This window comes from Protomyctophum bolini (assembly GCF_963924005.1).
Source record: "Protomyctophum bolini genome assembly, chromosome: 11".
Lineage (NCBI taxonomy): Eukaryota > Metazoa > Chordata > Actinopteri > Myctophiformes > Myctophidae > Protomyctophum > Protomyctophum bolini.
This window is the reverse complement of record NC_137872.1, coordinates 11,447,658-11,472,429: the sequence shown is the minus strand read 5'-3', so window position 1 is coordinate 11,472,429 and position 24,772 is coordinate 11,447,658. Positions and strand designations below refer to the sequence as shown.

Sequence of the window (24,772 nt, the reverse complement as noted above, 5' to 3'; positions counted from 1 at the left end):
CATCATCTTTATTGTAGTTCGGACATCAATTGCTGCAATTACAGTATCTCTCTCCATCAGAAGAGGAAGACGACATGCATACAAAATATACAGATTGAACACGCTGCGTTTTGCATTGTGCATTGGGGAAGGCAAGGACCACAGACATTACGTGAAAATCAGCAATGGAGGGATCGATTGACATGAGACATTCAGTTAAGTGTGAGAGTCTAAGAAACACATTTTCACGGTCCACTCTGCCAACACAGTCACACGTGCACTGTAACGTGCACAGAGTGATCGATGTGCCGAAATTCGTTTTACACATTCGCACACGAGGGCACATCAGCAGAGAGCGCGCACGCCCTCACACACATACTGTAGGGACCCGTGCGGGCTGAGTGCAGCAGTGGCTCCCCATCATCTGCTTTCATTTATAATTCACGCAGGCATTTATCACACACATGCACTCCCCACTGTGCACACTAAGGAGTAGCTATAGCACCGGGTAGCATGGACATATCGATAGGGTGCGGCTGCTTCTACGGTATATGCCATACCGTATGCCTGTATTTGTGCAGGCACCCCCATTCAATGTTCTTTTTGGATTGTGAAATGAATGAAAGTGCAATGTGTGCAGACCGGGGAGCGTTAGGATCGATCCCTGTCTGTCACTGTCAGTGACAGGCTGTTGAGGGATGATGGCCTTTTCCTCAGATTGATTACAAAGGACAGCGGACAGCTAAGGGTTGTATCGACAGTCCTGCATCGGCCGCGTGACGGCGAGGAGAGTCACTGCACGACTCCACTGACGTTGCACGAGTGACGATTGGAACAAAAGGGCGAGGGGGCGACAAGAGTGACGGCACGAAAAAGGCCAAAAACGGGTGCTTTCACACCGCCTCCGACTGTTTGTTCAAGGTTCGTTCACAGATGGTGCAGAAACAGCGAAGGGAGGGAGGGGTGTGCGCGCGCATGCGTGCGTGCGTGCGTGTGTTCTGCAGTGTATAGCAGTGGCAGACGAAGGAATTAAGAACCTTTGTAGAATGCTTTGCTCTTTACACAATGTACAAGACAGTTTGAGCCAAACAGAATCAATCTGACTCCTATGGCTCGCAGTCAGAGCACCAGCAGTCAATTCCATCTAAAAAAGACCCTCCAGTCTTAAGATGACCCCTCGCACCAGCCTCCCTCTCTGCCTCCCTCCTTCGGAGCCTGTTACCATGGCAATTGGCCTCAGTGGGTCCAGGGTGCCGTGTGTGTGTGTGTGTGTGTGTGTGTGTGTGTGTGTGTGTGTGTGTGTGTGTGTGTGTGCAGATGGGGAAGTGTCCTTTCCCAGTGTTCTGCTGAGGGTGGCACAGTGACACATTGCCAGCTGGAACGGCACAAAGGCTCCACCGCAAGAACAATCTCAGGATCGACCTCCATCTATCTTTTCCCACATCACTCTACATCGATATCTCTCCTGATCTTCACGCCCATTTCCTCTCTCTCTTTCTCTCTGCTTCCCCTACTTTCTTCTCTGGCTCTTGTTTTTTTTTTAGCCCTCTCCATTCTTTATGCTCTCTCAATAAGCGCAACGTGAGATTGTGTTTACTGGACTATGCTGGGGAAGATTATCTCGATACAATTTGCATTTTGTGAGAAGGCCAATGGTGTTTGATAACAGGTTGCCTTGCGGCACAATATACATTTAGAGCAGCAAACTAATTCAATTTCAATGTTTGACATTATGCTACAGCATATCAAGCTGGTGTGATACCATCAGAACAAATAATAGATTTTGTCCCCTTGACAGGCATGTGGACTGAAATAACCTTTTACTAAGAACCATATGGATATTGTTCATTTTCAAGAGTGTAATATAGGGGCCGAGCAAAGGGCGGAGACCCATTAAAGAATTGTTACTTTTCTTCGTCTTCATTATTATTCCCATGGGTGCCTGTGGCATGCAGCCAATAGAATAGATTGGTCGCATTTAATTAAACTTGGCCCACTGATAAAGGACTGTGTACCTTACTCACACAAAACATTTGGTTGTCCCACAACCTTTACTCTAGCGCCATGCACCAACAAATCAAACCTTCAACAATTAAACTGGCAATTAAACAGTCATAAAACTGGTACAACTTTGCCACTGGAAACCTATGAAATCCCTCCATATTTCCACCATTAATTGTTTTCCCCGCTAAATCACACAAATGTTGTCCAATCCTCACCAGATTTCCTCACACAATCAAGTCAAGTCTCCTGATCAAGCTGCAACCATTCGTGATTATTTTAGGTGTATTTCTTTTTTTATGCTGTGTTCCCTATGTAATGTTATATGTAAAATGTATTCCACTGTTTTTCCGTTTTGTGTTTCCTGTGAGGACTGCGGATGAAAATTAGCAACTGTGCTATATCCGGTGTATTTACGTCCATGTGGCGTAAATTAATGAATGCATTGTCCTGTCCAAATAAACAAATAAAGTAAAGGATATCCCTCAAATTTACAACAACAACTCTTCCACGCATGGCCTCTCTTAACATTATTGAGCGTAAGTCATAGCTCATAACATCTGTCATCATCACAAGCTGACACAGATCTGCTGTATCACATTATAACAATCATTGGTCACAGCACCGCATCCACACCGTCTGCTGTAGACTAGACTGAACTAGACTCTCACTATAGACCGATTCAGAAACGGGTCTCATGGTCGCAGGCAACGTATTTCCTGTAGGCGGAGACGACATATCTGCGCTTTCCCCCGCACCTCTTCTACTACAGTGAATGGAAAAGTAACTGATGTTAGTCTGCCTCAAACGTTACTCTTTTACCTCCTTTTAACTAACACTAACATAACAAAGATGCCCAGAACATTGGGATGAACCTGTGTAGTTTATGGCTGCTCCAACAGTAGTGGCAACATAATAAAAAAAATTAAATAAAAAAAGAATGTCAAAATATCTACCGCGGTGGCTGAGACCAGAGCCATGGAGTGAGTAATGGTTGAGACGAAGCCGTGAAAGGTCCTGAAAGATACATAACGCCAGTCTTACCCAATACCCAATCTTTCTGTTTTATGAACACAAGGCTGCTGTTATTTATGCCTCATACTAAGCATTTAAAGTAGAAGAGGTGCAGATATGTCGTCTCCGCCTACAGGAAATACGTTGCCTGCGACCATGAGACCCGTTTCTGAATCGGTCTATAGACTCACGAGGGCACTGGTTCCCAAACACTGGGCCAGGACCCATATGTGGGTCGTGGACACCTTTTTATGGGTCCGTTTATTTTTTGTTTCCCACAATTATAGATCTTTCCCACATCTATAAATTAGAAGAAGAAGAAGTAGTGAAAATAGCAGACCTACAAGCAGACAACACGGCCTCGAAGCGACGCATTGTGAGCTTGTAGATCTGCTGTTTTCACTAGTTCCTGGCAAACATCTAATTACTCTTTTGGGTCTTGAGCTAAAAAGTTGCACTGCACAGATTATTTCATAGTATGACCTGTTGGCTATGAGACAGAGACATCTGCTATCCAATTCCTCAAACCCCCATTCCTCCTCTGCAATGGCCCATTCATTATGGCTATAATTCACATTAGGGGTGCACATTTACGGTCTTCGCCATCAGAAATAATGCAGTACCCAAATATACTGTTCACCATCTACTGCATCACAAATCCTCCTAACTCCCACCTGCAAGTCATCAGCCTCTCCTGATTTATGAACTAATTTTACACTAGAATGTAAATCTATTATATTGCCAGTGCGTGTGCGTATGCGTATGCATGCGTGCCATGTGCGCATGTCTGAGATTATAGAGAAGATATGTGCTTTTTCAAATATTCAGATATTTCTGGGGCTTTTTCTGTCTATTTGTTAGTGTGGGGTACGGGACATGGTAGTAGAGACATAATGGGGAGTGACATGCAGCATAAGGTTGTCAGGATCGGGACTGGGATTAGCATGCAGCCTATAGTGCCCGGAAGAGCCATTCTGGCTAAAGTCATTTTTTTTACTCCAGTATTAGCCTCTGGGGGTCCCTGGAACAAAATATTTTGAGAAGGTCTGCAGCCAAATACATGATTTGCCAAGTGCATAATTGTTATCATTTTTGAGTGGTGCAACCACTCCAAGGAACAGCAATGTCCGTGTTCACCTACCTATGTGTCTATGTGTTGGTTAATGAGCACCAGTATATGACTCTGAGTACCAGTAGGGGCGCTGTTGTGCCAGAAATAGAGGGATAGTGCTGCACTGTTGCCTGCTAATGAGAGAGAGAGAGAGCGAGAGAGAGAGGGAGGTGTGTGTGTGGGGGGGGGGGGGGGGGGGGATTGCACCACTCAGTTCACACGGGTATGATTTTTACATATTACTGGATTATGACTTTTTCTTTTTACTTTTAGAATTTTGTATGGGCATTATATGGTTTTAAAAAATCACATCACAAACCCCTATTGGTTGGTTTGCAATGAAACCATAAGCATTGTAAGCTCCCTGCAGCCATTGTGGACGCCATCTTGAAAACGATGCCTTTCTAGTTGTTTGTTTTTCGTAACATTTTAGTATGTTATTTAGCACACCCAATAGTAACAGAATCCATTGAAAGATCTCTATCAATTATTTGGGGTTTCAACCATATACTGACATATCTAATGTTGGTTAATTTGGTTTAATTGCAAACCGCCCACTAGGGGGCGAGCACAATTGGTTCATCATGCCAAAATTCAAAAAGTAGTTGCCAAGTGCAAGGATTTTTTTTACATTAAATCCCAGTATATAGGCATTTTAGCTCAATTTAGCCACCGTGGCATTGCGGCATTGAAAGGGTCGAGCTGTCACACAATAGGTCAGGGGTAGGCAACCTGCGGCTCTAGAGCTACATGTGGCTCTTATAGGCCCTCTCCCTTGGCTTCCAGTTGTTACGGCAAAGAAGTATGAAAAGGAATAATAATAAAAAAAATTACATTTAATCATCATTTATTATTGAATTTGTAGGAGGCATAAAGTTATTCTTTCACCACCAATGCTGCTGGCTTACTGGTACAGTATACTTGATATGCTTTGAGAAATTAGCAAACAATAAAATGTAATATTGAAAGACCAGAAAGATCCCAAATAATTAAAGTTTGCTTTATTAAAGCAAACATAATTTTGCGGCTCCAGATAGAATTGTAATACGTTTTTGGGCCAAAAATGGCTCTTCTGATAATAAAGGTTGCCTACCCCTGCAATAGGTGGTGACCACGACCTGCTGCTAGCTTTTTGTGATGCCTTTTGGATTTTCCCTTTACAAACACCGAAAGCTCTTAATGATGAACTGAAATGTCATGCTTTGATTTGCACTTATTATCCTTCAGATTGCTCGATATTTTAATTAGATTTTTCTTATAACATACTGCAGTTTGATTTCAAAATTATTTTAATCAGATGTATATAAAGCACTACACAGGCTAGCCCCAAATTATTTATCTAAATTAGGACTCGGCTAAAAACTGAGGGTGACTGAAGTCTAATTTATACTGCATGAGACAAGCCTAATGATTCATAGCTATAGATACAATTAGAGAGCTACAGCTTGGCAAACACAGTATAAGCCCCCTCTGTGGAATAGTTCTGAAAGCTGGTTTATAAATACAATTGACCTTAGTTGAACTGCAAAGAGCAAACTACTGTAATTGTAACCAATCGATTGTAATTATGTTGTCTGTTTGCGTAGATTATATTTGTCCTTGAATACGGCTTAACTATGCACATACCTCTAGCCTCTAGGTTGCCTCGTTTCATTTACTCATCTAATGCTATGTGATGTTTGAGCTTTGCAGGACTTTGCTATTATAAGTTAGTAAGTATCCTTGGGAACCAAATGTTCCGAGCCATATGGCCCAGAGACAGATGTACAAGTAGACCCCTGAACATGATGCTTGTATGTCACAGGGACTTGCCCACAATCCAAACCTTGATGATCAATGCCAAGAAGGGAGGCATTGGGTACCACTTTGTCAATGGTAAATAAAATGGTAAATTGTGCATTTATTTATATTATATTTGCTGCATACAGTAGCAACCGGATCAATGTTAACAGCTGGACTGGGGCTCAACTACTATATACAGTACGGAGTACATGAGGGGGTACGAACACGTTCGTACCTGGCTGATAACGTCCCATGGCTGGGGGGTACGAATATATTTGTACCTTGCAGAGAAATAATTAATGAGGCAGCAGTCACAAGAGCCAAGTGCCAGAGTTTGAAAACACTGAGTAACGCCAGAAGGGGTGGAAATGCTCTTCTTCAGCAAAGCCGTTGCTTCACACGGATACTTGCTGCCTTGGGGGGAGATTCTAGAATGATATGTTCACGCTAGATCCACCATGCGTGCTCGTAAGTCACGGCGACAGTAAGCGACTAAGCGTACACGATATGTCCCCAGACGGATAGCCGCGGTGCTGGTATCAGCTAGCCTCTCACATGAACCTGCAGGCCTAGGGGGCTGTCTCTGTCTCTATTAGAGGACTTCTCAGGGTGGAGATGGTAGGACAGCTGTTATGGTGATTGAGATGTCTGCAGGGCGGCTCGTAAAGATTGAAGGGGAACATAATAATAGGACAAAATCCAATATCGTATTAAGTGGAAGGAAAGCCTGCTTGGATAAACAGAGCCATAATTTACCACAACCTGCTCTGTGCCTTTTTTGCTCGTAATCCCTGAACTCATTACACAAGGCACATCATATACTGTAGTAGTGGGCGGCCTTTTAATGTTTGATGGGGCAGATCCTTGTTATCAAAATATCCTCCCCCCTCCCCCCGAAGGGATTACTGGTAGTCTGCTCCCACTGAGGATTGGAAAACTGTGACACAGCAGAATAGGCCAAATTACTGCAGCTACGCGAGTCCAGCTCATCATCGTAGATCTGTAGTAACCTTGCCATGATGTCCTCACCTTTGCAGAGTGCAACTCTGCAGTCCGGTTCTCTTTGATGCTGCCAACGAAAACGCTGTGTCAAATATCAACATAGCATTCACCGTAGGATACAGTGTCACACACTGCAGGCATGCAGTGTTGTGTACTGTACAGAACTGATTCCCAAACTTTTTAGCTCGTGACCCAAAAGAGAGATTAGATATTTTCCCGGGACCCAAACTAATGAAAATAGCAGATCTATGAGCTTGTAGATCAGCTATTTTCACTACCTCTTAATTATTATGTATGGAATGTCTTAGATTTGTTTGTTTGGTTGTTTTAGAAAATGTATAAAATTCGAGTCGTGACCCATAGAAATTGGTCCGTGACCCACAAATAGGTTCCGACCCAAAAGTGGTGTACACTACAGGATGCTATGTGCGTAACCACTTGAACCTATTGAAGTGGTTATTTTTGGCGAAGAGATTTGGTATAGACTATAGGGACAAGAAGAGAACACACAAGTACAGAGTATACCCTGGATCAATATACCAAGTATAGAGGGTTTAGTTGTTAAAATAACACGATATAGCGGTGCACACATTCTGACAGTCCCTTCTGGCTCTCCATGCCCCTCCGCCCCCAACTAATTAAATGGAAGCTGCGGGCCACAGTATACTGTGTAATAGTATTCCAGGGACCAATCATTGAACCAAGGAAACCAAGGAAAAGCAGCTTTAATAACAATAGTTTTCTCGCTTGCCTTCCCTCTCTCACCTACAATACAACCCCCACCAACTGTGCCTCAACACCACCACCATTCGAAGCATTCACCTTTACTATGGACTCCCCAGTCTTCTGATACTGTATGCATACTGATTTATTGTGTTGGCAGAGTCGAGGCAGATATTATGTCTGGTGTTTGCAGTCTGTCTGTCTGGGGTGTGTATACAGTTGTGGACAAAAAAGCCAGCTCATCAAAGCTTGCAAACACACACAGCAATGCGCCCACCTGCCCCACAGATATACGTTAAGTGCCTATACACTCCACACAGTAAAATATTCTGTGTTCAATTTATCCATCCGAGTGTACAAATACAACCAAATGGATCCGAGTCCATTTTTACAAACACAATCTAAATTTGTACATTTCTCAATAGAAGAGTAGGGAGACCATCTCCAGCGACCACAGATGCACTGTAGTAATATAGTATAAACAGTATCTCTATACTATTACAGACATTACACTATAAAAGGTTATTGCAGCTTTAAACTCGCACTCAGGATTTTACACACTGCCTTTCAATCCCAAATAGCCCAGTGTGACTATAACACTGCTGTCCTCACATGCCCAACAGACCTGAAGCCAGCCGGGCATGCAGAGCTACTCTATGCCTCTAGGTCTCCATCACTCATCTCCCCATCACTGCCTCATTGAGGCAACCTCCAGACCAGCCTCAAGGTCAGCACGTAGCTATCAACAAACCGGCAAAGAGCGATGCTGCTGGCTTTTAATGTCCACACAATTAACAAAAATCAGACCCGTCTGAAGTTAGTGGTACTGTACTGTACTGTACTGTACTGTACTGTACTGTACTGTACTGTACTGTACTGTACTGTACTGTACTGTACTGTACTGTACTGTACTGTACTGTACTGTACTGTACTGTACTGTACTAGCCCTCCTCCCTGGCCCGTGTGTGTCTGACTCTGTGTCTGTGTGTTAGGCTGTGCAACAGTGACACTGAACTGAACAAACGCTATAATGCTATTTTCGTGCTCGGACACAGGGACCCAGCCACACACATAGCTGTCTATAGGAGTGGTTGCACCACTCAAAAATATATATCACCATGATATTAAATGGCATATAAAACATAAAGCATACACACATAAGTAACGCAAGCAATGCAAGATAATAATAAAGAAAGAACCCACCCCACCCCCATCCCAGGACCAACAAACAACATACATAAAGTGTGCATTTCTCTTGTACATATAGTCAAAGACTTTAAGCTCATTCTCCCTCGATGGCTCGATCCATGCAATCGTACTAGCAGCAAGCCTCAGGCCTGCTCTGACTGACAGTACAGTACATGTCCCCACTGATTATTACTGCTGCAGGATTTGGAGGTATGAGTGATTGTGTGTACTGTGAACTGTGTACAGTAAAAGTGCAAAGTACCTCGGCTCCCCACCTCGTGGAGTCTAGAGATTTGAATCCACCATAGTGGATTGAGCATCATGTCATGTATGCGGGAGGGAAGGGGGGGGGGGGGGGGGGGGATCTTTGATGCTGTGCTAGCGACTCCTGTGGGCTGGGCTGGTCCCTGTCAGTGGGGGGGGGGGGGGGGGGGATAGACTCCTGTGGGCTGGGCTGGTCCCTGTCAGTGGGGGGGGGGGGGGGGGTAGACTCCTGTGGGCTGGGCTGGTCCCTGTCAGTGGGGGGGGGGGGGGGGGGGGATAGACTCCTGTGGGCTGGGCTGGTCCCTGTCAGTGGGGGGGGGGGGGGGGGTAGACTCCTGTGGGCTGGGCTGGTCCCTGTCAGTGGGGGGGGGGGGGGGAGGTAGACTCCTGTGGGCTGGGCTGGTCCCTGTCAGTGGGGGGGGGGGGGGAGGTAGACTCCTGTGGGCTGGGCTGGTCCCTGTCAGTGGGGGAGGGGGGGGGGATAGACTCCTGTGGGCTGGGCTGGTCCCTGTCAGTGGGGGGGGGGGGGGGGGTAGACTCCTGTGGGCTGGGCTGGTCCCTGTCAGTGGGGGAGGGGGGATAGACTCCTGTGATAGCCCCACAGGTTACTACTCTAGGCGAGGCACTCATGCAAGTGTCCTCTGATGGTAGAAGTATACCGGCTAGTATAAAATGGTACAAAGGCAATGGCAACACAGAAATGTATATGGGGAGGGTTAATTGGGGTGCGCACGCTTTTCCGACACACCGAAGCTCCGAAGCGGGGGGACATGCGATGCGAAAAAGCGATGGTCCGACATGCGCTGCTCCCGTGCTTACGGTTAGGGTTAGGTTAGGATTGAGGTTTCGGATCAATAGTATGTCGGAACTAAAGCCTGCACCCGGGTTAATTGCCGGCATAATGACTAAATTGGGAGAAGAAAGTGAAATAAAATAAAGATTAAAAATAATAATAAAGTAATGCTAATGGGGGGTTCGTAAAGTAACAGCAGGGCTGAAGTGAATTAACCCAGGCGGTTCATCGTCGTTCATTTGTGGCTGCAAAGTTCTACTGCACATTCCAGTCAACTAGTGTAACTAATCAATTATTCTAGACAAATTAATAACGTGGACCAGAATACAAATGATCTTACCCGGGTCATTTTATTTGCACGCACATCCCCTCAGGCTTGGCTTTGATGGCGTACCCAAACACAAATCGAGAAAGAAATCTTTCTATTCTACCATCATGAATTACACAGCCATGGCAGCCTCATTATAGGCAATCAATATCATTTTGATGATGAAAATGACTGGCGGGCAGATGATGTGCTTGGGCAGTGAGAACACAGGGCTGGGTGTGGAAGGTATTATGGCAGGGAATTACTGACATTAATCACTAGAGCCAAGAAGATTACCTGGATGTGCTTAATTAGAACTCTCTCTGTCTCCACAGGGGGAGCAGATGGTGACATAGCACTAGCATAGCTGAGATCAGAAGTAAAGTTGGAAAAGGTCAGATCATGTTTGTCTTAAAACCCAATCTGACAGCACACACCTACAGGAAAATGCGCTATTGATGATGGCTATTTATTTATTTGACAGCAGATGGTGTACAGAATAGATACAGAGCTTACAGGAAGCTTATAACAAACCAAAACCAGCAATGATATCACTGGGATCGCATTCCGAACATTTTGATGAACAATAGAAACACTGAGAGCCAATCGAAATTCATCACCATTTCATGTCAGTGTCAGTGCGTGGCTCATCTTTGAAAGTGACTCACACAAGTGCACCCTAGTACCCTACCCTCGATTTCCCTATTTAAGAATCTTGTATCTACATTCTACAATAGGACTTAGTGCCACTTTAATCGTTTTTCTACTAGTCCTCGGCTTGACAACTTTGTATGCAGCATGGGAGCTTAATAATCAGTAGGCAGACTTCCTTCCTTCTAACCTTCTAACCCACCCGTAGAATATTTTGAGAATGTGCGTCCCTTTTGGATTATAATTTTAACACGAGTGTTGTCATCACTCAGATGCTATCAGTGTGGACACTCACACTGATATTGTTATCATGGTGTGGAGAGTTGAGTTTAAGCTTTACTCAAACTCAACTGGGGGAGGAGTTATGTCTCTCACCCAGACCCCAAGCAAAGCTTCATCTAGCACTTGCACCCAGCTTTGTATTTTAATAACACTATACTATAATAGCAATTGTTATTGCATTTTAAGATTTTCGGTCACATCCACTAAAATGGGGGGGAACATTTTGGATGATGTCCCAACCGGAAATTACATTGAATGTTGCCCAACAAGCGCTCCCAGCCTGAGGAGCGGTGCGCTCGGTTATGATATAAAAAAAGTTCCGTCCTGTGATTAATCTCACTATTTTATCATTGTCACTTGCAAGTGCATGTTATTGTTGCTATTCTGAGCTAAAAATAAAAATAATAAAAATAATAAAAGTATTTTTTGAAAAGGGTAAGTTTTCCTTGGCTGGCACTCTGCAGTTACTGTCATCAGCAGATAAACAGTGGCATGCTGTCAGCTCTCCTCCAGTGGGGTAATATTGTGCAGGTGCCATCGCTCTGCATTAGGCACCAAGAAGGGACACAGGCAGGCAAATAGAACTTCCAGTCGGATGAAGCGGCATCCGGAGAACTCGCCAGCTTTACGACTCGCCGCGTTTTAGTGCATTTATTGTTTTACTTCACCTTCATTTAATTTGCATTGAATTGAGAGGGAGAGAGGCTAGTTGTTTAGAGTTAACACTAGATGTGGTATTCACACCTTTTTATCATTATCTAGTTGACCATTAAATTGCACAAAATAATTTGATCACTTTGGAAATGAACTATAACATCTGTGAGTTTGACATACTACACTGATGAATGTTAGTTAACAGCATGTTAGCATAACGATGAAGACATTGATGAAGAATATTCAGCACGTCGACTTGGAAAACTGACGAGTTCTCCGGTATCCGATGAAGCAACAACACAAGAGCTGTCCAGGTGCAAAAGGGTGGGTGGGGATGAAAGGGCCTGGTGGGGGAGGTTGTTCACATCATTAAATTATAATGATGTGATCTCAGCATGGTCTATGGCAGGGTTGTGTTGTGGTCCGAGTTGGTTGCCCTTGAAGCTAAATGCAATGTTGAGTAGGGCTGGGTAACATAATATCAATATAATAGCGATATTGTGAGTATTCAGCCTAATATTTTATACGTTAAAAAAAAATTGAACATTTGAAAAGCAAAATGCGACACGTTGTGAGCTTGTAGATTGTCTATTTCCGCTATTTGAAAATGTCTAAAGAAACGTTATATTATTAGTATCACCACAATACCCATATCGAGGTACAAATATTGTGATATGTGATATGATATATTGTCCATATAAATATGCCCAGCCCTATGTCAAAGTGCCTATAAAATGTATGACGACTTTTCTTTCATCCCCTTGGATGTAGTGGCAGCATAAACATCTCCCGTGCACGAGAATGCTTTATTCTCCCTGTCCACGGGGAATAAACCAAACAGTGGTCTTCAAGGGACAGGAAGGTGACCGACCACACACACTGGTAGCCAAAGTGCCAATACACAGAGTAAAGAAACCAACGTTTTGGCAGGTTTGCCTTCCTCAGCAAAGAAGAGATTACATATTTGGGCTGTATTCTTGACATCAAACTGTCAGATGAAAGCATATGGCAACAAAGGCGATGAAAAAGGTAAATCAAAGAACAAGATTCCTGGGCAGAATGTCCTCTTTTGTCAACAAAGGTGCTGTCAAGACTCTTGCGGGTGCTCTAATTCAGCCCTCCTTTGACTATGCTCCTGGTTCTCCAGCATCCCAGTGTTACTTAAGACTAAGCTTCAGACCTCCCAAAACAAACTAATTCGACTACTTCTTGGCCTGGGTCCCATGACCCACCTCTTACAGACCCATTTATTTTGCTAGTCTAAACTGGCTTAGGGTAGAAGACACAGTTAAGCACTTGAAAATGGGCCTGACCTTATAAATTGTAAATGCAACCTTGCCCTCAATGCCCGCATACCTCAAAAACGTGAGCAACACCCACAGCCACAATACTACTACTATGTTGCCGTTTATACATTCTGTCTAATAAACTATTCATTCAATCAATGAATCAATGAATCAATCAATAAATGGTAAATGGTGCATTTATATAGCGCCATTACATTCACCCATTCACACACACATTCATACACCGATGGCTGCGGAAACCATGCAAGGCACCAACCAGCACATCAGGAGCAATTAGGGGTTCAGTGTCTTGCTCAAGGACACTTCGACACTAACTCTGGGGGAGCCCGGGTTCGAACTGGCAACCTTGCGGTTCCCATCCAGCCACTCTACCCCTGAGCCACCGCTGCCCCACCGCTGCCCCAATCAATCAATCAATCAATCAATGAGGAAGGCAGTTAGGTCAAATATAAATCTCTTCTTAGCCACTGGCCTCAGGTCAGCACTGAGAATCCTGCACCTGATACTCTCATCTGACCCCTTGTGGCTGCCTGCCATTTAAGCTGCAGTCACAGTGACCCCACATACATCTAATAGTTATATCAGGCAGCAGAATATAAACCTGTAGGATACTATTTGTGCCCCGTGGGGGATTAGGTTTTGAAAACGAAACCTTGAATCCAAGCTCAGACAGAAAAGATGAGAAAGTGAGACATCAAGGATGGAGATGGCAAGGATATAGCGGTTAGAGGCAAAGCCATTTACTCCAGGAGGAGCCGGGCGGCCATAAGGTCAGCCACTGCCAGAATCCTTACACTGCTCAGGTGATTTACACTGGCTGGGCCAGACACTGGAGGGATCTTTCACAGTGCCAGAGCACACAACTCTCTCCTGGCAGTCAGATCTCTCACTGGTACAGCAAATCCAACATCATAAATCTCTGAAAGGACGGGTTGATGAAAAGGATGGGTGTTAAGGTACATAAGCACATTTTATCCTTGAAGGAAAAAATGAGGAGCTACTGTAAATGTTGGCACGCATGAATCTGAAGGGGAGGAGGAATGCCAGCCCCAAAATCACTCTGGCTGGATAGCAAGCAAAGGAAACTTTCCCCGTTTCATTCGTCAACTGCTGGCATCCTGGAGAGGGTAAGCTGATTGCTGAATCATGTTATGCACAGTTAACTGTACCGTTAACTGTACCGTTAAATGTAACATGAGTCACAGTCAACAGAAGAATGATGAATATACAACGACTTGTCAGGGACTTAGTTAAAACACAGTCCCACGTTAAGCAGGACATGCCATTTGCTTACTCCATTTTGTGTCTATTTCGACATCATAGATAGAATACGAGAGATAGGAAGCTAAAGAATTGCCACACAATTTAACAACTAATTGACGACAGTGCTTTCCAGTGTTCACAAAGGCTGTCCTCACAACCTGTCTGCTGGCCCTTTCTTTTCAGTGGCTGGAGCAATTGATCTGAATTTGCATACGGGCATTAGCATATGCACCTACCTGCGAAGCCCTTTTTTCACTTTCCCAAAATGTACACCGTTTATTAGTGTTTTTATATCTATTTTATATTCCTCTGTTCAGGCTATGGGATGGCTATGGGACTTTTAAATTCATCAAACTGCGTGGCACAGACCGTTACAAAGTCTCACTGCGCATCCTCACTGTTTAGTCAGACACAACGCTGAAAACTTCATGGCACAAACAAGCACAGAGAGATTCAGGTCGTGCACTATGGATATCATTTTCCATAGCACTCACACGGCGGGTGCGTGTTCGCGATTGATTGCGCGTGTGTGTCTTGTAGGAACTGTTTAGGAGAGTGTGTGTTCACCAACGGGTCGCGCGCACGTGTGTGTGTGTGTCTCGCCGGGTCCGGGGAACACTCTGAGGCGCCTTACACACTATTGAAACAAAATCGCTCTCTCTGTTCCGGGGGGAGGGGTGGTAGAACACAGCCATGGAGCAGAGCTGCTCTGTGAAACCCAGCAGGAGTTTAGGACACAGAGAGTTAGGGGTCAGGCAGAGAGGGAGTATAAGACACAGAGAGAGCTAGGGGTCAGGCAGAGAGGGAGTATTATAGGACACAGAGAGAGCTAGGGGTCAGGCAGAGAGGGAGTATAAGACACAGAGAGAGCTAGGGGTCAGGCAGAGAGGGAGTATTATAGGACACAGAGAGTTAGGGGTCAGGCAGAGAGGGAGTATAAGACACAGAGAGAGCTAGGGGTCAGGCAGAGAGGGAGTATTATAGGACACAGAGAGAGCTAGGGGTCAGGCAGAGAGGGAGTATTATAGGACACAGAGAGAGCTGGGGTCAGGCAGAGAGGGAGTATAAGACACAGAGAGAGCTAGGGGTCAGGCAGAGAGGGAGTATTATAGGACACAGAGAGAGCTATAGGGTCAGGCAGAGAGGGAGTATTATAGGACACAGAGAGAGCTAGGGGTCAGGCAGAGAGGGAGTATATTACAAGTATAAATTAATAAGGCACACTGTCAGACAGCAGTCTAGGACAGGCGCCTGGAGACTGCCCGGATGACACCATTTCCCTGTTAAAAAGATAGCATAACTAAACTGAGCCAACTGCCCCATAAAAGTGGACTCCACATTGTGTGTGTGTGTGCGTGCGTATGTGTGTGTGTGGGGAAGCTGTCTCTCTGACCAAATAATAGTATATAGCCCACTATATCTACCTGTGACAGGCCTCTTTGCACATGATGCCATGATAATATTGAGCCTGCAATTCATCACTGCCAACACACAGCTGCCAATTCCAGCATGTAACGGCTACATTATGTTGCTGTTGTCAGGCAGAAACCTCCATTTGGGGATGCGCGTTGCCTGTCCACTTGTACACATGCAGATCAGGCATTCAAATGCTAATCTTGTTTTCACATGCCAGGTAGGGTATTCATACTGTACTGTAAGCACTTCACTGTGCTTAGGCTACTTGTTCACACTGAAAAGGAGTAGCCTACCAGATGACTCAGTGCTATCATAGCATTTAAACATGCTCCAGCTCTGTGACACGTTTAAAAAGTGTTACAAATAAGTGTTTCGAACCGTCATAACGCTGACGAAGGCCACACAGGCCGAAACGCGTTCGTTATCAACGTCAGAGGTAAATAAATTCATATGATAAGGACATACAATGAGTGCTGGCATTTTCTTCATTTCAACTTATATATTCGAGCCTTGCACCGTAAGGACTTTATTCTAACCTGGAGTGCTGGGGGTTGTCTGCTTCGGCAGTACTTTCTTACCCCCTCTAATGTTTAATTATTTTTTGAAGGGCGCTAGCCCCTCCTATGCCCAGCTTTCTGGGTCTGTGTGAACACTGATCACCCCATAGCGATGTTTGATTTGCTGCGCAAAGTACATTTCATTGCCTGGCTGAGCACGGAATGTGTATGAGGATAAGAGCGCCCCTCACTTCACACAAGTGTGATTGTTTAATATATGAATTGTATTTGTTTACAACACAACACCAGTGTGCATGTGGCTTCTGTAAAAGCAGGTCACAAATTAATCTGTTGAAATCAAAAGAAGCCTGCTTCGCATACTTGCACAATACCACTTGTATGATGTTTATTATTCATCTTTCCCCACAGCACGAGTCATATCATGCTTCTTCTATTGCACGGCGATAATGGATTAGAAGGCCTTAAGTGATAGACAGAGCCATAAAGCCCGCCCGCGTTTAGTTTCATCTGGGGCCAATTTGCATAAACGTCTCACATTAAAGGTGCAGTCAAGCAGTTTAGAGGCAAGACAAAGCGAGGGGGAGATAACGGCATCTGGCAGATGTCCATTAGAAGATGGCAGCTGTGTGAAGTATAACACGGCAATCCCCAGGGTTCAGAGCAAGGGCAGGGGAAAGGGTCCTCGTGAGGATCTAATTGAATGAGGGGGACAGAGGGCTGGCAGAGACGGTGCGAGGGAGAGGTGGGCGAGGTGGCAGCTGTCTGCACTTCTGCCGCACAACAGCACAGAGGGCACCTCTGAGTCTGCACCTGACGGCTCCATCTCACCTGGTTCAAATATATATATATCACACTAAACCCAAGGTGCCAACTTTCACTGATACGAGTGGTGGTCTGGTGGACACTGGACACTACAGTAATGAAATACATTTACAAAATAAATCTGTACTTCTTACTTTTATAACCCATTTTAACCTGAGATCAGATTCTAAAAATGTCTTTTCAGAAAAAGCTGTTTCTATGTCAGTCGTTCTTCGATTTTTCAAAAATAGCAGACCTACAAGCTCGTAGCGTGCCATTCGGTGGCGCGCTATGAGCTTGTAGATCTGCTATTTTTCAATAGCTAAAGCATGACATGATGCTAACACCAAAAGGGGTTCCCGCCCAAAATGGGTTTGTACTTTTGACTCATTTCTAGGAATGGAACCCTGTAACATTTGACCAGGAGCATCTCTACTTTTGACTCAAGTACTTTACCGATGTCACAGCTCTATATCGTGTAGTCACGGCCAAACCATGCATATTTATGACAACTACAGTACACATTGCCTGCCCTGTAGAACTAACAAGAGAGCATTACAGCACATAAACTTGGACAGTGGTGTTCAAACTCTTTGTGCCAAAGGCAATGACCACACATGTATTTTTGCCTATAATGATATGCCAAAAATAGTGATGCCAGATTGAAAGTGATTAAAATGCTTTTAGGGTAGAGAATTTCCCTTTGTTGGGTAATGTATTGATACAGTAAAATAATCCAGAGATGTTTGTATACTGTAGTTGTACACATAATGTGTGGTTACGCAAAATCCCAAGGCACACCTGGACTTGTCTCACTGCACACCATTTGGGAACCGCTGAACTAGGACATATACTGTATCTATGTCACAAACTGGGGTCTTATGGGAATTATGGGTGAATGAGCGCCTTGATAAAGCACATCCTTTCAGCCACTTTGAAGAAACTTCATGAGACATGCATGTATTATTGCCAGAGGCCCGACTCTACTTTGCTTTATAGATCACATACCTTTGAGCTGGTCAGCCACCACGCTTTGTCCCACTCTGTCAGTGACACGTCCGTCTTCCCGTTGATAGCGGTCATCCAGGAAGTTAGCGGTGGCCTCGGAAAGGTGGACCTTCCCAACCATGCCCAGCTGCTCCATCAGGTTGGCCAGGTTGACGTCGTTGGACCAGACATCAAACTTGAAGCGTTTCATGCCGAGGATGCCACACAGCACGGTGCCCGTGTGGACCCCGACCCGCATGTTGACCATCTCTCTCTTCTCCTGGCAGAACTGTTCAATAGCCTGGATCATGCCCAGGCCCATCTCCACACAGCAGTAGGCGTGGTCAGGTCTAGGCTCAGGGCAGCCAGCCACACAGTAGTAACAGTCTCCTAGAGTACTGATCTTCTCGCAGCAAGTTAGTTCACAAAGCCGGTCAAAACGACCAAACAGGTCATTGAGAAGCGACACTAGGGCATGGGCAGACTTGTTGGCCGACATTTTGGTGAAGCCCACAATGTCTGCAAAGAGTATGCTGACTGGCTCCATGCGTTTCATGTTGAACGGTCTGAAAATGATCTGACCTCGAGGAATGGAGGTCTTCTTGCGCTTGTTGCTTTTGGGGCTGGAGAAGGCCGCCGCCGCACCGCCACTGGAGTATCGTTTACCGGCGCTGACGCCTAACTCCTCGTCGCTCTGCTTCATCAGTTCGTCGGCCACGAGCCTGGGCATGACCGAGTGGATCATCCGCTCCTTCAGGGCTTTCTCCACCTCCAGGTCTTTGCCATGCATAATGGCTTGTCCCACCTTGAGGAAGGTGCTCCGTAACCGCACTTCAGACATGATGAACATATGAATGCCGATGGCATGGGCGCAGAGGTGAAGCAGGGCTTTGGCTGGCCCGAGCCAACTAAGGGTGTTCCAGTCTGATGGAGATGGCAAACTCCACCCTGCACCCACCTGCGTCAGGTGCAGCCAGCCCAGACCCTCGAAGACGACAGAGTAGAGGAGGCCCAGTAAGACAGAGGCATAGAGACGAAGGTGGAGAACGCTGTATAGTAACAGGAGAACCTCCATGCTGAGTGAGAATGTCCCTACGGGAGAAAGGCAGGGGGCCCACGGCCTATCAGCCACAATTCTGTCATAAGACAGGTTGGCCACGAGGCCTGTGCCACTGGCATCATCCACGTCAAACTCTAGGGAGGAAGCCTCAGGGTCCCTAAACCCTGATGTCTGCATCTGGGGGGCCAGGGTCAGAGTGAAGGTCACCAGGATAAGCAGCAGTGAGGCCTGGTTGTAGCAGCGGGAGTAGAGCTTTGTGAAGGTCAGGAGGAAAAGGAGGAGGCAGAAGAGGAGAAAGGAAGCGGTGGGAAGGAGGAAAGCCGTCTTGTCACAACGGGAGGGGTTGATGGCAAAGTACAGGCCCCAGAGGAGGCCCGCCACCGCCAGGTAGAACAGGACGTAGCGAAACCTCCTCTGGGTCTGGGGGAAGCACCTCTCCCGGCACGCCTCCTCTAGGATGGACGAGTCAAATTTGGGGTCCCAGAAATGGCCGGCCGACCTCTCAAAGAGCTGAGGCATCTTCCTCTGGGAGCGCAGGCTCTTCCCCGCCGGCCTCCTCACACCAGACTCTCCGGAGCTACAGCTGGAGGAGATGCTATATTTGCAGTGTTTGGACACCCCCATGAATCCCCCACCGATTGAACCCAGCGCTCCGGTTCCGTGCTTGTGTTTCACACCACCACTGATCTTCACAGAGATGTTCCCATCTCCACTGGAGTCACAGCTTGCCTCTGTGTTGTGAGGCAGCAGCTGCTGATGTTGGGGAGATGCCATCTTGCTATCAGAGACTAAAGACTATGAAAATGGACTGGAGTGAACGATTTTAGAGGCAAAGCAGGCAGAAAACAAAGGCAACTTTATGAATCCACAGTAAGCCTGTGAATTAAATAGAAGAAAGCAAAAGAAAACAAAAGCTAGATAAATTTTAAGCTGTTCATTATATCCTCTCTACCTTTCTGACTGTATTGACCATTTGACACATTTCAGTTGACCCCCCTGACAGGTCGACTTACAGGTCAAGTCCCTTCATCTCTATTTGAGCTCTTTGGGTTGGACAAGTCACACAATTAGGCTGTAATATAGGCCTACTTGGCTGTAGAGAAAAGTAGAGAAAATAAAAATGAAATTATTCTGAAGGTTTACATTTTCAAAGCCGCTTCCAAATGTTATCTATATTGGCCATTGAGATATTTTGCTGATAGTAAAGAGCTTAATTGACATCAAAGTAGCCTAGTAACTAACTACACAGATGCCTCCTGAACGTCACATGGGCGCACTTAGTTTAGCCTACTGGCGGAACTTCGGAAGGTAACTTCACAAATAATAATGATAGTAACAATCACCACAAAGTCATGTTTGTATTGCCGAAGTAGGCTACAAGCTATGGACCGATTGCATGGCACTGTGTGGCAGCAAGTGTTAATCATTAAGGCGCAAATGAAGTGGAACAACGTGTGAGCGAGGAGGACGCAGACAGCCTGTCAGCAGAAAGCCCGTTGTGTCCCTCTGCTCTGCTTGTTGCTACAGGCCTCATGGTTAATATTCCCATGAATGGAGCCCCGTCTTTTCCTGTCTTCCTACGGAACGAATCTCCACCGCGGTGACTGCACAACATGCGGGGGACACGCACGCACGCGCGTCCATAGCCTGTTTAATAAAGGACGCCGAAGCATGAGCCACGCGCGCGCGCAGATGCCATTAAAAACGGTTAATTAATCACACGTGTGCCACACAGTGCCAGAGGTGATCCGCCAACTGGCATTTAATGATATTGCTTTGATGCAAATGTTGTCGAATTTAGAGGAGTTAATCTCTTTCGGAATGTTTGCTACTAAACTGTATTTGAAAAGATTTAAAAATAAATAAAAATGATGTGCATATTTCATCCCCGAACGACCAGGCAGGAAAATTCCTGTCCGGATAAAGTCTCTTTGAATCCTTGCTTTGTCCCCTTGTGGAAAGTTTGATCAATATCCTTTCATTCAATTGAAAGCCAGGCTAATAAAAAGCTCTCCTCTCCGATCACGTCTCCCCCTGATCTGGACGCAAAGTCCACACTCAAAAGTGACGCCTCGATTCAGCGACTTTGATTCAATTCATTGCATCCTTTATGATGACGATTCCAAAATTGTTATTCCAGTCGGATTGACTGGAGTAGCCGGATACAGAAGAGCAATAGTCCAATGATTCCACTAATCGTCTCCAGTGTTTCCCATGATCATCTCCGTTCGTTGGTACCGTCGGCGTCGACACACTGACTGGCATGAATTCAGCGCTGGCACCCCACGCTCCGCTGCCACCATCTTCTGAGCGCTGTCAAAATGTGTCTTCCTCCTCCTGTCTCATGGCAATATGTGTGCGCTCACTGACTGTGCTGTAGCCTGCAGTGTGTGTGTGTGTGTGTGTGTGTGTGTGTGTATATATTGTATAGTCAGTGTATGAGTGCGTGCGTGTATGTGATGTGAGGTGGCAAGCGCTAAGGAAAGGTTGACTCTACTGTCTGACAGGACTCATGACATGAGGGGAGGGAGGGTACCGGTGGAGAGGCGTGCACGTACTGGGGAGAAATGAAAGACACTGAATGGTGGGGCGAGCACGTATAGCCTTTCAGAGGATTGATGGAGGGAGGGAGGGAAGGAAGGTGTGGGAGTGGGAGTGGAGTGGGTGTCCTTCCATCCCCTTTTATTTCATCCTCACCACTGTCACCAGAGATGGTGGAAGTAGCCGCCTACTTTTTAATATTATTTTTGAGGGGCGCTAGCCCCGCCTATACACAGGTTTAATGTCTGTCTTTAGTTCATTGCTTGTTTTGTAAACGCATTGACAATGAAGGGGAAATGAAAATGTACGTCATAATTTGTCATTTACGTCATATTGCACGCACGCACACGCGCGCGCACACACACACACACACACACACACACACACACACACACACACACACACACACACACACACAGGCCTACGCAATAGAATAGGTAAACCTACTTAAATGTATTAATATTCTGTTACAAGTAAAATGTTGCAGTTTTTATAACTTTATGCTGCTGCATATAATGTATCCGTTAATCAGTTTGGTATTAATAAAATAATAAATAAACTAAATATCCAAAGTAACTATACATTTTCTAATTTCGGCCAATTCCCATCTGGGTTGCTAGTCACTACTGTTTGCATGATTCCATCTGGTTCTCTTGATGAATTGAAAATGGTGGACCCTGTTGTAAGTATAAGTCTTAGTGCTTTATCATGGTTTCGTCCACAAAGTAGCAGTTTTTGTATTGACTTGTCAATCAATCAATCAATCTGTTTTCGGCATCTTCCTCTCTCCTGTGTGAGACGTACTGACTCCTGCCACCCTGTCCTTAGTAAAGTAACTATAGTAGTTTAATTATAGTGGAGTAAAAAGTACAATAATTGTACTGATATAGTGAAGTATTTAGTACAAAAATCACAAAGTGAGGGGCGCCGTTATCATCTTCCAACATCGCTACCAATGTATATACATCTTTTATGACGTAATTATCAGACAAAACAAACATGGACAAAACAAACATTAAACTCTGTTCATTCTTAATGGCATTTAATGTTTGTGTTAGTGACAAAACAAACATTAAACCTGTATAAAGGAGGTCAAAAATAGGAATATTCAATAGGCCTCAAAACTGTACAGTATAGGGTACTTGAGTAAAGGCAGTTACATTGTCTCTTTACACACAATCCTGGAACCAAATAGACCCTAAAGGCCAAGAACTTGCATACCCAGATGTCCTGACTCTCTGAACTATAGAGTTGGGAAAGCCTGTCCGAATGACACCCGATGTCAGGAGCGTTTTTACTCCCATAAATACATCCATAAGACAGACAGGAGCTCTCCTAGAACTGTCTGCTCCCATCCCACAAGATCACCCCCAGGGTAGAAGACTTGTAGATTGTAGTATTTTTACTTACCGGTTTATTTAACTGGCATTAATCCAACGTATATGCTTAGTTGCCCGGGGTGGCGGGGTCGCCCAGGGCTCTATACTATAGGTGCGCTCGCCTTTTCCCTCTACTCCAAATAGGAAAATAGCAGATCTTCTATTTTCTTCTGAATGTTTACCTCCAGAATAGGGAGGCTAGGGTTCAAGGTTTAAGTTAAAAAGTGATAACGCAATCCAAGAAGATCATACATATAGACTATTCAACATCTTCACGGTGAGAGAGTATTCCCTCAAGGGAGCAAAGGAAGGGAAGTACAAACTCATGAACAGCTTCTTGCTCTGGCTGTCCATTTGGACCTGCTTTGCACATAAGGAAACAACAAGGTTCCTTTCTGTTGCAACAAAAAGAAGACAACGCAAAATAAATCAATATTACCTTCATTATTTAATCCTTGAATTAGGATGAGCCAACTTAAAATGTAAAGAGTTGGTTTATGTTTGTTAGAGAAGTCCATTGTCTCCCAATTTAGTCGTTATGCCAATGAATTCCTCACCACACATGTTTGTGTTACCAAACTTAGAGTCAAACTTAGAGTTTAATGCAGCAGTGCTGCATTAAAATGGGAGAGCTGACTGAGCTCACATAGCTGAGCGGTCATAAGCAGGTGGTTAAAGTGAATAGTAACTGTCCTCTTCACTTCAGCCAACATGTGGGGTCCCACAAAGGAGCATTTTGGGTCCACTCTTGTTGAGTGTTGCAACCACTCCTAGAACCAGCAATGTCCGTCCGTCCCTCTGTCCGTCTGTCTGCGTCCGTCTGCATGTTTAGGGTACCAACAGGGGGCGCTGTTGCACCCCTCACTTCAGACAGGTCTGATTTTTTTATTTGGCAATGACATGAAGTCAGCCTGTGACTGTGGTCTGTTCTATTTGCTCTCCTCTATACCATCTGGACAAATCACAAATTAGAGGTAAAATAAAAACACATGTAATAAGAGCATCAAGCATCACCTTATTAAATGGTAAATGGTGCATTTATCCAGGGCGCTTTACAGAGATTGTGCATTACATTCACCCAGTCATATACACACATTCATACACCGATGGCGGCGGAAACCATGCATGCAAGGCACCAACCAGTACATCAGGAGCAATTAGGGGTTCAGTGTCTTGCTCAAGGACACTTCGACACTAACTCTGGGGGAGTCCGGGATCAAACTGGCAACCCTGCGGTTACAATCCAGCCACTCTACCCCTGAGCCACCACCGCCGCCTGGTAACACGTTATCCCTTCACCTATATGAAAAACGGAATCCATTTTATTTGGGTCAAACGTGAGACTGAGGAGGGCTGATGGATTCATGGTTGTGGTGGGTGACATATATAAAAACCTAAATGCCTCATTGGCCACTGCAGTTCATTGGAGCGACCTGCATTGCGACACGAGGACAGTGTGCAGTGTGCAAAATATGGCTTGCTGAACTTAGGTAAAGTTAGCAAAAGTTGTGGAAAATCTGGAAAAACAATGCTTAACACTGAGACCTGCTGTCAAAATATGACCCCCCCCCCCCCAGTCAAAAAACACTTTGTTTGAAATAGACACTCGTGCTTTCCAAGGTGTGATTTGGGGTCCTATACAAAATTAATATCAACATCTTAAAAATGTTGAATTGTGGGTTTGAGCTCACATGCCCTTTTGATGTAAATCAAAAGGGAGGGTAACTACCTGTCAAAAAACACTTTGTT

General features: G+C 45.1%; 2 protein-coding genes across 2 annotated transcripts in view; both read right to left on the bottom strand.

The window, feature by feature from the left end:
• Positions 1-17,113, bottom strand: part of LOC308324687 (CREB-binding protein-like) — a 133,646-nt gene extending 116,533 nt beyond the window's left edge. Inside the window, exon 1 of the mRNA XM_080776896.1 lies at positions 17,101-17,113. The gene's annotated coding sequence lies outside the window, so the exon portion shown is untranslated. The remainder of the gene's footprint in view (positions 1-17,100) is intronic.
• LOC308324686 (adenylate cyclase 9) overlaps positions 1-21,484 on the bottom strand; it is a 66,470-nt gene extending 44,986 nt beyond the window's left edge. The window contains exon 1 of the mRNA XM_080776895.1: positions 18,065-21,484. Coding sequence (XP_080633021.1) covers positions 18,065-19,877 — 1,813 coding nt within the window. The 5' untranslated portion in view covers positions 19,878-21,484. The remainder of the gene's footprint in view (positions 1-18,064) is intronic.
• Between the last annotated feature and the right edge of the window lie 3,288 nt (positions 21,485-24,772).